Source organism: Leptopilina boulardi, unplaced genomic scaffold (genome assembly GCF_019393585.1).
Source record: "Leptopilina boulardi isolate dan_hultmark-lab unplaced genomic scaffold, ZJU_Lbou_2.1 LbouV2_162, whole genome shotgun sequence".
In the NCBI taxonomy this organism is placed as follows: Eukaryota; Metazoa; Arthropoda; class Insecta; order Hymenoptera; family Figitidae; genus Leptopilina; species Leptopilina boulardi.
In genome coordinates, this window is record NW_026137710.1 from 968,524 (window position 1) to 981,105 (window position 12,582).

General features: G+C 29.7%; 1 protein-coding gene across 1 annotated transcript; it reads left to right on the forward strand.

Moving 5' to 3' along the window:
• Positions 1-539: 539 nt before the first annotated feature.
• Positions 540-12,228, forward strand: LOC127276963 (mRNA export factor GLE1-like). Its single transcript, XM_051297722.1, has 4 exons — positions 540-662; positions 3,197-3,805; positions 4,515-4,558; positions 11,982-12,228. The coding sequence occupies exons 1-4, from the start codon at positions 540-542 to the stop codon at positions 12,226-12,228; spliced, it is 1,023 nt and encodes a 340-aa protein (XP_051153679.1).
• Positions 12,229-12,582: the final 354 nt, after the last annotated feature.

Genomic DNA, 12,582 nt, shown 5'->3' on the forward strand with positions numbered 1-12,582 from the left:
CTGACGCGAGTAGTTTCGCCGCTTTTTTAAATAATGCAAGCATAGTTTTAAACACAATTACTCATCTGTGTTATAAATAAATTACAAGTAAATTTGTAATCGATTATTTCTGAGAAGAATAGATATTCACAAGTAGAAACTTAAAAATATATAGTCGGACGTTATACTTGCATACATAGGGATATTCGTGTAGAAAAATGAAGTGCTTTTCCTCATGGAAAATGTTCTTGGATTGCTTATAGATTTTATATTTTAAACAAATTGTAAATAATAACCACAATTGTGGTTTCTTTGAATAGAATCGAATGTTAGATGTATTCTTATTACTTCCTTTATTGAAAATCATCTGAAAACGAATTAAATTTTTTAATAATTTAACTAGAATTTCACATAAAACTGAACCCTACATCTTAATAGGAAAGCGTGCCTGAAGCAGGTTACATAATAACATTAATTTTGTATGGGTTTTAGATACTTCTTCGTTAACTAAATGTTTCAGCATCTTTTAAAAATTCTAAGAATCCAAAAACCGTATACACATGCGTTGTTTAATTGCATTTTACTTTCAGCAAAAAATAACTGAAGAAATAATAATTCCTCCTGCTGTCAATGATAATACGATAGAAACTGTGCCTATTTTAAACCAAACTGAAGTGAATCAAGTAAGCATAATAATTCAATACATGTGACATGATCTACAAAAAGAGACCTTGGGTAATAAATCATTTTTTATTTCTTTGTCAATTGGAATAGTTTAAGATGCTCTTTCCCATGTTAGAAAGCAGAAAGTTATAATTTTTCGAAGATTTTTATAAAAGTGGTGAGGGGTTAGTACCACATCTTTTTTCAGGAAAATCGATTTTATAAAAACTGCATATTCTTGCAGTACATATGTGTAGAAATGCAGTGGAAACTATAATTTTGGTTGGAAACTTCGGTAACATATCGAAAAATGGGGTATAATGTAAAAGTCACGCGCTCATGGAGCGTACTCTTTCGCGCGTACAATGAATGCTTTTATAAATATATACCTAAATAAATATAAATATATATCAAATTATATATATATATGGGACGTTCCACGTCAAACGGAACAGAGCTCTAGCCAAAAATTGGCTTGATAAAAAAAATCGTTTAAGGGCTGAAAAAACTTGTACACTCTTGTACTTTCGAAAGCAGTTGGGCGATTTTAGAAATTCAATATGGCGGCGCCTGTAGATGTGATATAAGTCATCAATGTCACGATTCGACAAATACAAACATGAATAAAATTTCCAAAATTAATTAAATTGAATCAAAAAATACTCTTTTAAGCATTTTTGGGGTCGCTGAATACGAATCTGAAGTCAGATTTTAAAAATTCAAAATGGCGGACCCAAAATGGTGGTCGATTTTTAAAAATTTAATATTTTTCCTCAAAACTTGCTACTAGGGGGTTTTCGGGGTCGTAGAATACGAATCTGAAGTCAGATTTTAAAAATTCAAAATGGCGGATCCAAAATGGTGGTCGATTTTTGTTAAAACTCAATTTTTTTCTCAAAACTAATTACTCGGGGGTTTTTGGGGTCGCTGAATACGAATCTGAAGACAGATTTTAAAAATTCAAAATGGCGGATCCTAAATGGTGGTCCATTTTTGTTAAAACTCAATTTTTTTTCAAAACTGGTTACTACCACCATTTTGGATCCGCCATTTTGAATTTTTTAAATCTGACTTCAGATTCGTATTATACTACCCAAAAAACCCCCGAGTAACCAGTTTTGAGAAAAAAAATTGAGTTTTAACAAAAATCGACTACCATTTTGGATCCGCCATTTTGAATTTTTTAAATCTGACTTCAGATTCGTATTCTACGACCCCGAAAACCCCCAAGTAGCAAGTTTCGAGGTAAAATATTAAATTTTTAAAAATCGACCACCATTTTGGATCTGCCATTTTGAATTTTTTAAATCTGACTTCAGATTCGTATTCAGCGACCCCAAAAATGCTTAAAAGTGTATTTTTTGATTCAATTTAATTAATTTTGGAAATTTTATTCATGTTTGTATTTGTCAAATCGTGACATTGATGACTTATATCACATCTACAGGCACCGCCATATTGAATTTCTGAAATCGCCCATCTGCTTTCGAAAGTATAAGAGTGTACAAGTTTTTTCAGCCCTTAAACGATTTTTTTTATCAAGCCAATTTTTGGCTAGAGCTCTGTTTCTTTTGACGTGGAACGTCCCATATATGGCTCAAAATTTCTGAAGTGGGCCACTAATTTTTCGATGGCGAGATTTTTATAAGTCATATCAATAATTTTATAGTATTTTCGAATCAAAATAAGATCCTAAAGTTATATTGCAAAATTTTAATTTTTTTAAGAGTTATTGTTTAAACAATTTTTAAGCAGCCAATTAGTAAAAAAAGCTTTTCTACGGTTCCATTTGATGGATTTTGCTGAAATTTGGTATGAATAATGTACAATAACCATGCTTTCAAATAAAAAAAATTTGTTTCATTTTGTTCATAATTTGTTGAAAATAGCAACAATTATTATAAACAAATGAAAATTTAATAACCTTCTGCGCCTAATTTCGTATTTTTTCTTGTCAATTATGATTCCCTATTTTATCACGAGTATTTAAAAAAAAAAAAAAGTCAGTATATTGCATTAGGTCAAAAGTTATTAATATATTTGTGATCGCGGTCCGAGAACTAAGTGGAACGCCGCGCCGGACGAATACGCTGAAACACGTTAGAACACGAGCGCGCTCTTGGACCTTGCTGTTTTTTTGAGTGCATGTGTATAATTTAATTTTTAAATTCATATTTATTTGTAATTACCCTTACTAATAAAAAATTATATCTGCATAATATTTAATAATTTTTCTATTTGTACAGAATATTTTGTATACGTAAGTATTTTAAATGCCTATTCGTTCACGAGTATTTTAAAGTTTATTGTTTATGAAAATTATAACCTTATATCACAAATATTTTTCACACTCTGCTTCTATTTCTCATGAAAAATAAAAATGCCGTCACCAAATGTATGCTGCAACCCCTTGTTAAAGAAAAATCATAGACGTGTGATGAAAAACCTTCATTTAGTGACTGAAAAATTTGATAAAAAATTTACTAATCTTGTCGGGAAGTATATTTGCACGTCATGTAAATCCGTGATATATAAGCAAACTGACACTGTGCAGGGAAATGAATTTGAAAAAATTGAAAGTGTACGTATTATTGAATCGAGTGACGAAGATGAAGACAACATTTCAAAAGACAAAAATTACATTCCAGAAGAACCTCGCAATAAAATTGTAAGTGATGATTTAATAGATTTGGTGAAAACGATTACGAGATCATCTGGCAAAAAATTTAAACTGGATATTTCCAATGAAGAACGTAACAAACTTCTAAAAGTGTCTGAAAAAATTGAAATTCAATTAAGGGGTGAGAAACCTTTAGAAAACGAGCTGAACGAAATGTGGGTCAATGACTTGAAAGATGCCATTTCAAAACAAACATCAAAATCTGAAAAAATTTTTCTTTTAACAACAATTCCAGTTGACTTGAGCGTTCGAAAAACTGCAAAATTGTTCAGCGTTTCACGTCGTTTAGCAGCTAGAGCAAAACAATTGCGCTTAAAGAAGGGATATGCATCTCACGTTGATCCAAAACCTGGTCACCCCATGGACTTATCTATAAAGAAAAAAGTAAATCAATTTTACCTATCTGACGAAGTGAGTCGTGTGTTACCTGGGAGAAAAGATTTCAAATCAGTGGTAATTGATGGAAAACGACAGCATTTAACAGTAAGTTTTTTAATATTTAATTTTTCATTAGATAATTTTAAATTTAAATTTTTTATTAGGATAATTGTTTACTGTATTCTGAAAAAATGCAAAATATTCCAATTTTTGTTGGCTTTAAACTTTAAAGTTTTATAACTTAAAATTTATTTAGATGAGATTTTATAATTGATAACATTTTTCCTGTAATATAAATGAGTAATATTGAGTTTATAATAATTGAAAGTGCCTATCATGGAAAAACAGAGTATAGTTTCATTAATTTAAATTTCTTAGTTTGGTCTCAAGTTATCCATCTTTTAATTTCTTTTAATTTAATCCAGATTTTCATCCATTTTTAAAATTATTATAGAAACGATTGTTGATGGGCAACCTTAACGAGTTACACTCCCGATTTTTGAAGGAATTTTCCGAAGTGCAAATTTCTCTCTCGAAATTTCAAAGTTTAAGACCACCTCAATGCGTATTAGTTGGAGCAAAAGGCAACCACAATGTTTGCGTTTGCAAAACGCACCAAAATATCAGATTAAAAATACAAGCCCTAAAACAGGAGTTATTTAAGAAACAAATAGATTATCCTTATTCTTACTGTGATATGTTAAAAAAAATTGTTTGTGAAAATTCTTGTTCTGAATGTTTTCTTTTAAAATGCAAAAAATGCCCTGGCACAAAAATAATTTTGCAAGAAATAAAATCAATTTTTATAAATCAGGGCATAAAGGAGATTTCATTTCATCAGTGGCTCACGACTGACAGGTAATAATTTTATGCTTTACATTTTCATTCTTAATAATTTACAATTAATTCATATGAAACATATTTTTGTAGATGTCAATTTTCGATCGTCACTGAATCTATGAAGGTCTTTTTAGAAAATTTTGCAACAGATTTATTGGCACTTTTAAAGCACGATTTCATAGCTAAATCTCAGGCAGAGCATTTATCAAAATTGAAAGAGAAAATAGGCGAAGGAGAGTTCATAGTCACAGAGGATTTTTCAGAAAATTATTCTTTTAAAATACAAAATGAAATTCAAGCCCAACATTGGCGTAAAGACCAAGTCACGCTACATGTTCACGTTGCATATTATAAAAAAGAGGGCAATTTACAAAACGAAAACTTTGTAATTTTTTCGGAGAATTTGCAACACGATTCGACAGCTGTTCACTTGTTCAACAAGAAATTAATTGAGCATTTAAAAAAAAAATTTGGTGCCAAAAAATTAAAAAAAATTTATTACTTTTCCGATGGAGCTACGTCTCAATATAAAAACAAATATAATTTGTTAAATTTGGCTAATCATAAAAATGATTTCGGAATTGATGCAGAGTGGCACTTTTTTGCAACCGCCCACGGCAAAGGCGCTTGCGACGGAGTAGGAGGCACGGTCAAAAGGCATGCATATTTCACATCCCTGCAAAAAGACACTAATCTTCTTTTGACAACTCCAAAACAATTGTACGAGTGGGCAAGAGGATTTTTTAAAAAAATTCATTTTTGCCTGTGTTCGAATGAAGAGCTTGAAAATCATAGAAAAAGTTTAGAGTTACGATTTTCAACTGCTAAAACAATTAACCAAACACGATCATTTCATTGCTATCAGCCAGGAAAAAACAACACATTATTGTGTAAAATTTTTTCTGGTCAAAAGGAAGCAGTCACGGTTAAGCTTGCTTAAAGTAGAAACTGGCGAATACCAAATAATATAATTCTGAAAATAATAACATTGTTAAATCATTGTTTTAATTTTAAATATTTTTTTGGTAGGCCCTATTTTTTTAAAATATTGTAAACACAACATTGAAATAAAACGATTACGTTTATTTCAAAATTTCTCTTCTCAGATAATATTTTCTTCAATCTGCAATGTAACTTTAGAAATATTAAACATTTATTAAAATCTTAGATTTTCAAATAATGCAAAACAATTTTGTCGCATGCAATGAAGATGTTTAAATTTTTTATTGTTTATATATGTATGTTGAATTTATTTAATAAAAATTATTTTTTGCAATAAACAAAAAATATTGCATCATAAAGTATATTTATTAACGGAAATTTGTTAATGTAACATGTTAAATTTGGACGCAGTACGCGGTCTTGAGGATAGCGAGTCAGTAACTATGATATTGGCGCGTCAATAGGGCACTGAGCGTCAAGAGAAAAAGTACCATAACTTTTGACCTAATGCAATATACTGACTTTTTTTTTTTTTAAAATACTCGTGATAAAATAGGGAATCATAATTTACAAGAAAAAATACGAAATTAGGCGCAGAAGGTTATTAAATTTTCATTTGTTTATAATAATTGTTGCTATTTTCAACAAATTATGAACAAAATGAAACAAATTTTTTTTATTTGAAAGCATGGTTATTGTACATTATTCATACCAAATTTCAGCAAAATCCATCAAATGGAACCGTAGAAAAGCTTTTTTTACTAATTGGCTGCTTAAAAATTGTTTAAACAATAACTCTTAAAAAAATTAAAATTTTGCAATATAACTTTAGGATCTTATTTTGATTCGAAAATACTATAAAATTATTGATCTGACTTATAAAAATCTCGCCATCGAAAAATTAGTGGCTCACTTCAGAAATTTTGAGCCATATATATATATGTTCATAAAAGTATATATATTATGTGTCTTGTCGCATAAGGGGTTATTTTCTTCAAAAAGGACATGTTTTCGTAAATTTGCTTTTTTTCAAAACTATGTTTTTTGACCTGGCGGACATCATAAAAGAAAAACTATTGCAGCGATTTAGCTCAAATTTTTATGGGTTAATCTACACATAGACCGCTATCGTCGGAACTAGAATCATACTTTTTCATTAATATTTAACCGTTTTTTAAACAATTTAAGTTGAAAAAACAAGGTCAAAAATGAAAAAAGGCCGCCATTTTGTTTCTTTTCAACGAAACTTGTTGATTGTAGTTCCGACGATAGCAAAGTGCTTACTTTTCTAGAAAATATTAAAAATTTCATTTTTCGATGACCTCAATTGGAAATATCGTGTCCGCCAATCACAAGCAGGGGTATTTTCAGGCGCCCAAGACAGCATGATAATCAATAATAAATAAGGAATAAAATTTTTTTAAAATAGTTTAAAACCCCTTCTTTTAGGTATAAATAGTTTGAAGTAAATAAAATAAATTTTGTAATAAATGAAAAATATTTAAGAAAAGTCACTGAGATGTAGTACTAACCCCTTAATATAAAAGTGGGCAAACACGAAAAAAGTGTCTGTTTGAGCCGAGGGGCTGTTCACTCTCAAATACCCGATTTGTAATGTAGAGAATATACTAGGTATCTTCCGAATATTCATCAATTAACATAAGAAAATATAAATTTCTTGATTCTGAATAAATTGTATTTTAAGTGGAGATTACCGGCGATTACTGAAAAGGACGTTCGAATTTGTCGAATACTATGCGAATCCAACAAATCTCGTCGATTACAGTAAAATCCTAAGTCATGCAGTAAGAATTGTTGCGAGTCACGAATGGTTACGGAGAAATACGAGCGAATTCGGCGGCAGCCGATTATTATTATTATTATTATTATTATTATTATTATTATTATTATTATTATTATCTAGTCTGCAACACGAAGCAGCGCAAAGAAGGAATTTGTGAAAATACTGTGAATATCAACGAGTCCGTGCGATTCCATTCGAATCCGAAGCCGAATACGTACGAGTCCTAAAAATCTTTAATGAATTCTCCAATATTGTTCAATTGGATTTTCAGTGAACAGCCCCTCGGTTTGAGCTTTATCAGCTATTGTCTCGAAAAGTTGTTTTCCCACGTAAGGTCTTTTTGCGTAAAGCAGGTCATATTATGATTTAAAATCAAATCATTTATACAAAATATACTCTAAAGTTCCTCCTCGCCAACCTTAACTTATTAATGAAATGAAACTTAATGAAACTGATATTCTATATTTCCTTCACACTACATTTTAATCAGTTTTCTTGTGTAGGTCTTTGTACCTGATACATAGTTTTTTAAAAATCTCTTTAAAATACCTGTTTTTATTTTATAGTTTCTTTTTTTACTTTTGTAAGATATTTTTATGTATCCTTGTTATCTAATACACTTCTGTTTGAAGGTGGAAAAGTGCAACACGTGTCCTAAAACAAGGAAGTTAAATAAAATATTAAATACAAAATATATGAAATTATCAGCAGAAAACGCAGTTTTAAAAGCGGAAAACCACCGTTTAAAAGAAGAATTGAATATTCTAAAAAACCAAAAAGAAAGTCAAATTTTAAAAGAATTACAGAATATGAGGGAAGGCTTATTGACGAAAAAGAAGAAACAGACATCTGCGCAGAATAGTGACTCAAATAACGTATGCAATCAATTTATTTTTTTCGCTACAAAATTTAAAATTAAACACATACCATTCTATTTATAAACACTTAGGTTGGACACCTTGATAGAATTACGATAAATTTTTTTTAAGGTAATAATCAAGTTTGTTAAGGAGGGTATGGTTAATTCGAGGTAGCTACGAAAGGGTACTTTTTATTTTTCGTAGCATTTGAAACCCAAAAACCCGATTTTCACTTATAAAATCGATCTACTTTTTACTGTATAATTAATAATTATTAAAAAAAGCTTTTGTAGTTACCTAGGGAAGTAAGGCAAGAAGTACAATATTCTTGAAATATTAGATACATTCATTTTGAAAAAATGCAAAAAAAATGCTTTAATTTTGTGCACTTGGACAAAAAATTTAATAACCCGTGCTGAAAATTTGACCTGGCCCTGGTTGGGTCGAGACCAGGCACGATATGGGTCAAATCTGTCAATCTGATCTGGTCCCGATCGAAATGAAACAGGGAACCTGACCGGGGCCATGCCAATTTGACCGATCTGGAATCCTGGTCGCAACCCGACCAAGGTCATGGTAATTTGCCCGATCTTATAGTAATTGTAATTTTCAATAAATTATAATTATTTTTCTCTAATTGATAAATAAAACAATAGAATTAATCAATATTATTTTATTTTATGAATCTGCATTTAAAAAAACACCTTATAAAATGAAAAGGAAATGTAAGTTGAAAAAATTATTTGAATAATTGTATCGTTTACTCTCTAAATCTGTATTAGTAAAAATGTTTACTAATTTAAATTAGTGACTAACTTTTTGCTTATGAATTAGTCAAATTTTACTAATTATTAGTAACTTTTACTAACAATTCGTAAAATTTAAGAGGGACTCACTTTTTGCATTAGAATTAGTCAAATTTTACTAATTCATAAGCAAAAAGTAAGTCACTACTTCAAATTAGTAAACATTTTTACTAATTCAGATTTAGAGTGTAAAAAATGTCACAAAATGTTATAAATGTATTTTTACTATTTTTAAAAAAATTTTAAATATGGCAACAACCAGGCCTGGTTCTGGTCGGGCCCATAATGATTTACTAACCCGGAGCCAGAACAGGAAATAGGATCGAGGCCAGGTCGGTAATCGGTATGAAAACTGGCAATTTCTGCACGGGAATGTTTAATATTCATAATTATTTTTCTAAAATAACTTATAGTGCAAGATAAAAATTGTTTTTAAACGTCAATTAAGGATAATCACCCTTTGTCGATGGACGTATACCAATTTCTTGAGGTTCGGTTCCAATTCTCGATTGTATGGAATTTCTTAACATATAACTTGACACTTAATGAATTAACCTTTACCAGTATTTACAAAATCGAATAAATATTTATTTTTCAGATCAAAATATTATAAAACATTGCGATGAAACAATTATACTTATTTAACTATAATTTATACAAAAAATAATTAACCTAAAAAAAGTTTTTCATCACTGACACTTAATAAACAAAAACATAACCAACTTTATTTTACTTTTTTTTTTAAGTATCGACCAATGACACATCAGCTAAAAAACTGACTGCACTATTTTCCGAGTCAGTATACAAATATACATTTAATTTGTATTTTTAACCTCTTAGCTACGGTTTTAATTTTGAAGAAAGAGTCTAAAATGCAAATGAAAAAATTTTCTTGAATTTTAATAAAACTTTTTTATAGGCGTTTTTTAGATCGCTGAATACGAATCCGGTGTCCGTCTTTCAAAATTCAAAACAGCGGATCCAAGTTGGCCAACAATTTTCTTAAAATTCACTATATTAGTTTGAAACTTGTTACTCGGGGGTTTACGGTGTCGCTTATTACGAATTTAATGTCAGATTCGTAATTAGCGACCTTGAAAATCCTTCAGTAATAAGTTGCCGTAAATTATATTAGTTTTTAAAAAATTCAAAAAAATTTCGGGTTCGTAATCAGCGACCCTGAAAACCCCCGAGGAACAAGTTTCAAGCAAATATAGTGAATTTAAAATAAATTGTCCGACATCTTAAATCCGCCATTGTGAATTTTAGGAATTTTTAAAATTTTGACTTCCGATTCGTAATCAGCGACCACAAAAACCCCTGTTTAAGAAATTCCAAGCGAAAAACTTTGACTTCATAAAAAATATCTCCGACATATTGGATCCGCCATTTTGAATTTTGAAAGTTTCAAAATTTGACTAAAGATTCGTAATCAGCGACCCGAAAACCCCCGAATAACAAGTTTCAAAGCGAATATCGTGAACTTAAAAAAATGTCCGCGTAATTTGACCCTACCAAAAAATACGCTATTTCAACCATTTTTATTGAAGAATAGATTTTTTTAAAAAATTCAAAATACAGTTTGGAATTATACTACTCTAGAACTACAAAAACATTTTTTCTTCAAAAATGTCGGTCTGACAGATGATATGACGGAATGCTTCAAAAATGTATCGCTGTGCGGTGGGCACTATAACTCGGTCCAGATTTGAGTTAGATAAAAAAAAATTTACTTTCTGCAGCTCAAAATCTAGCAAAATACGTATTCAGTTTTTAAAAAAAATTCATTTTTCGCGAAATGGCATCGATTTGCAGGAAAAGTGCTTATTTTTGCCTAAATTTCGTTACTTAAAGTTGCCTAGAAATTTTAAATATTAATGTTTCAAGAAGTCCGTACGTATTTTTTTTTAATGGTTTTGATTTAACTTTAAACATTCACACATATTATTATAAACAGTATGTTACTATTTTGTTCTAACTAACCACTGCAAAGTTTGTTATTTCATTAATAACTTGTTATTAATTTAAATTAAGAATGTACCTTAAGGGTTCATGATTAAAATCCCAGTAATAGTGGTATTTAAGATACTGAAAGTTATTTTTAAGAAATGACCATATTCTTATTTAAAACCTCTTAATTTTAAAGTCTGATTAAATAGCCTGCGATTTAGAGGTTGGAATTATCGAAATTATATCAACAGGATGAATCTAATTTGTGAATGTTCCTTTAGTGTTTGGAAAAAATTTGACGCTATTTTCAATATGAGACAATACTAATTGAAACAATTATTTAAAATATTTCTAGGTTACTTGTGCTGGAGTCCAAATTTGTAAAGACGCATTTAATGAAGCCTTGGATGCGAAAACTATCAGTGCCAGAGTTCGCAAAATTGCCTCTGGCTACTGGCCTCCTAATAAAATTCAATTTGTGGGTAACAAAAAGCCATTGGGGGTATCCAAGAAAAATTGGATTAAAATCCAATATAAAGATTACGACAATATCAGACGTATGTATTAAACACTTTGTTTTTTATAAAAACTCCACTGCGTAAATATGCAGTCACACCCATACACCAGGAAAACCGGGAATTAGACAGAAATTTTTAGTTATTGACTGTTATTGAAAATCGGTTAAATAAAAATAATGTTAAATACAAATTCGACAAAATATAATTTTGGCTAAGTTATTTCTAAGTAATAAAATTCTATCACATTTGAATTATAAAGAATTATTCATTATCTAGGTGTCGTAAAAAAAATACAAAGAAATGAGGATTATACAATCCATGGCGTGGACGAGACATATTATGAAGATAATTTTAATACGTGGGTTCACAAAGCAGTTAACTGCAGACGTGATAAGTAAGTTATAACAATATTCATTTAATTATAACAATACTTAATTTAAAAAATGCAACAAAATGTAAATTTATACAAATTTCATAATTCAGAAGTTTTACCAAAAAAGAATGCTAATCATTTGTCGCATTATTGAAAAAATATTAAACATATATTGTTTTTCATTGCAGAGATTTTTGTAAAGAACTATCAGAGGAACAGGAAAAAGAGAATGAAGAAGAGGAGGAAGAGGGAGTAGATGAAGAGGAAGTGGATGAAGAGGAGAGAGTGGATGAAGAGGAGAGATTGGATGAAGAGGAGAGATTGGATGAAGAGGAGAGATTGGATGAAGAGGAGAGAGTGGATGCAGAGGAGAGAGTGGATGAAGAGGAGAGAGAGGATGAGGGAGATGAGGAAGAAAGACAGAGGAGGAAGTGAAAGAATAAAAGTAATAAAAAAAACTTTGTTTAAAAATTATAATTAAATAATAATAACCAGATTTCTTTTCAGTATTGGCATTCAAGTAGCAGTGGAATGGAAACTGATATTCTCAACGAATATAATTTTTTATAAAAAATATGCTTCATTTTAATAAAAACACCATATTTATAGCCAGATTTAAATAAATTATCATGTGAATTACTACTTCATATAATTATTTTTTACATGAGTTTTCATTTTTCGAAATGGCAAGTAATATAATTGCTTTTGAAGCGTCTCAAGTAGCACGTAATATTACAATAATATTATAGTAATATTAGTACACTACGTTTCCTAAAAGTTCTATATAAT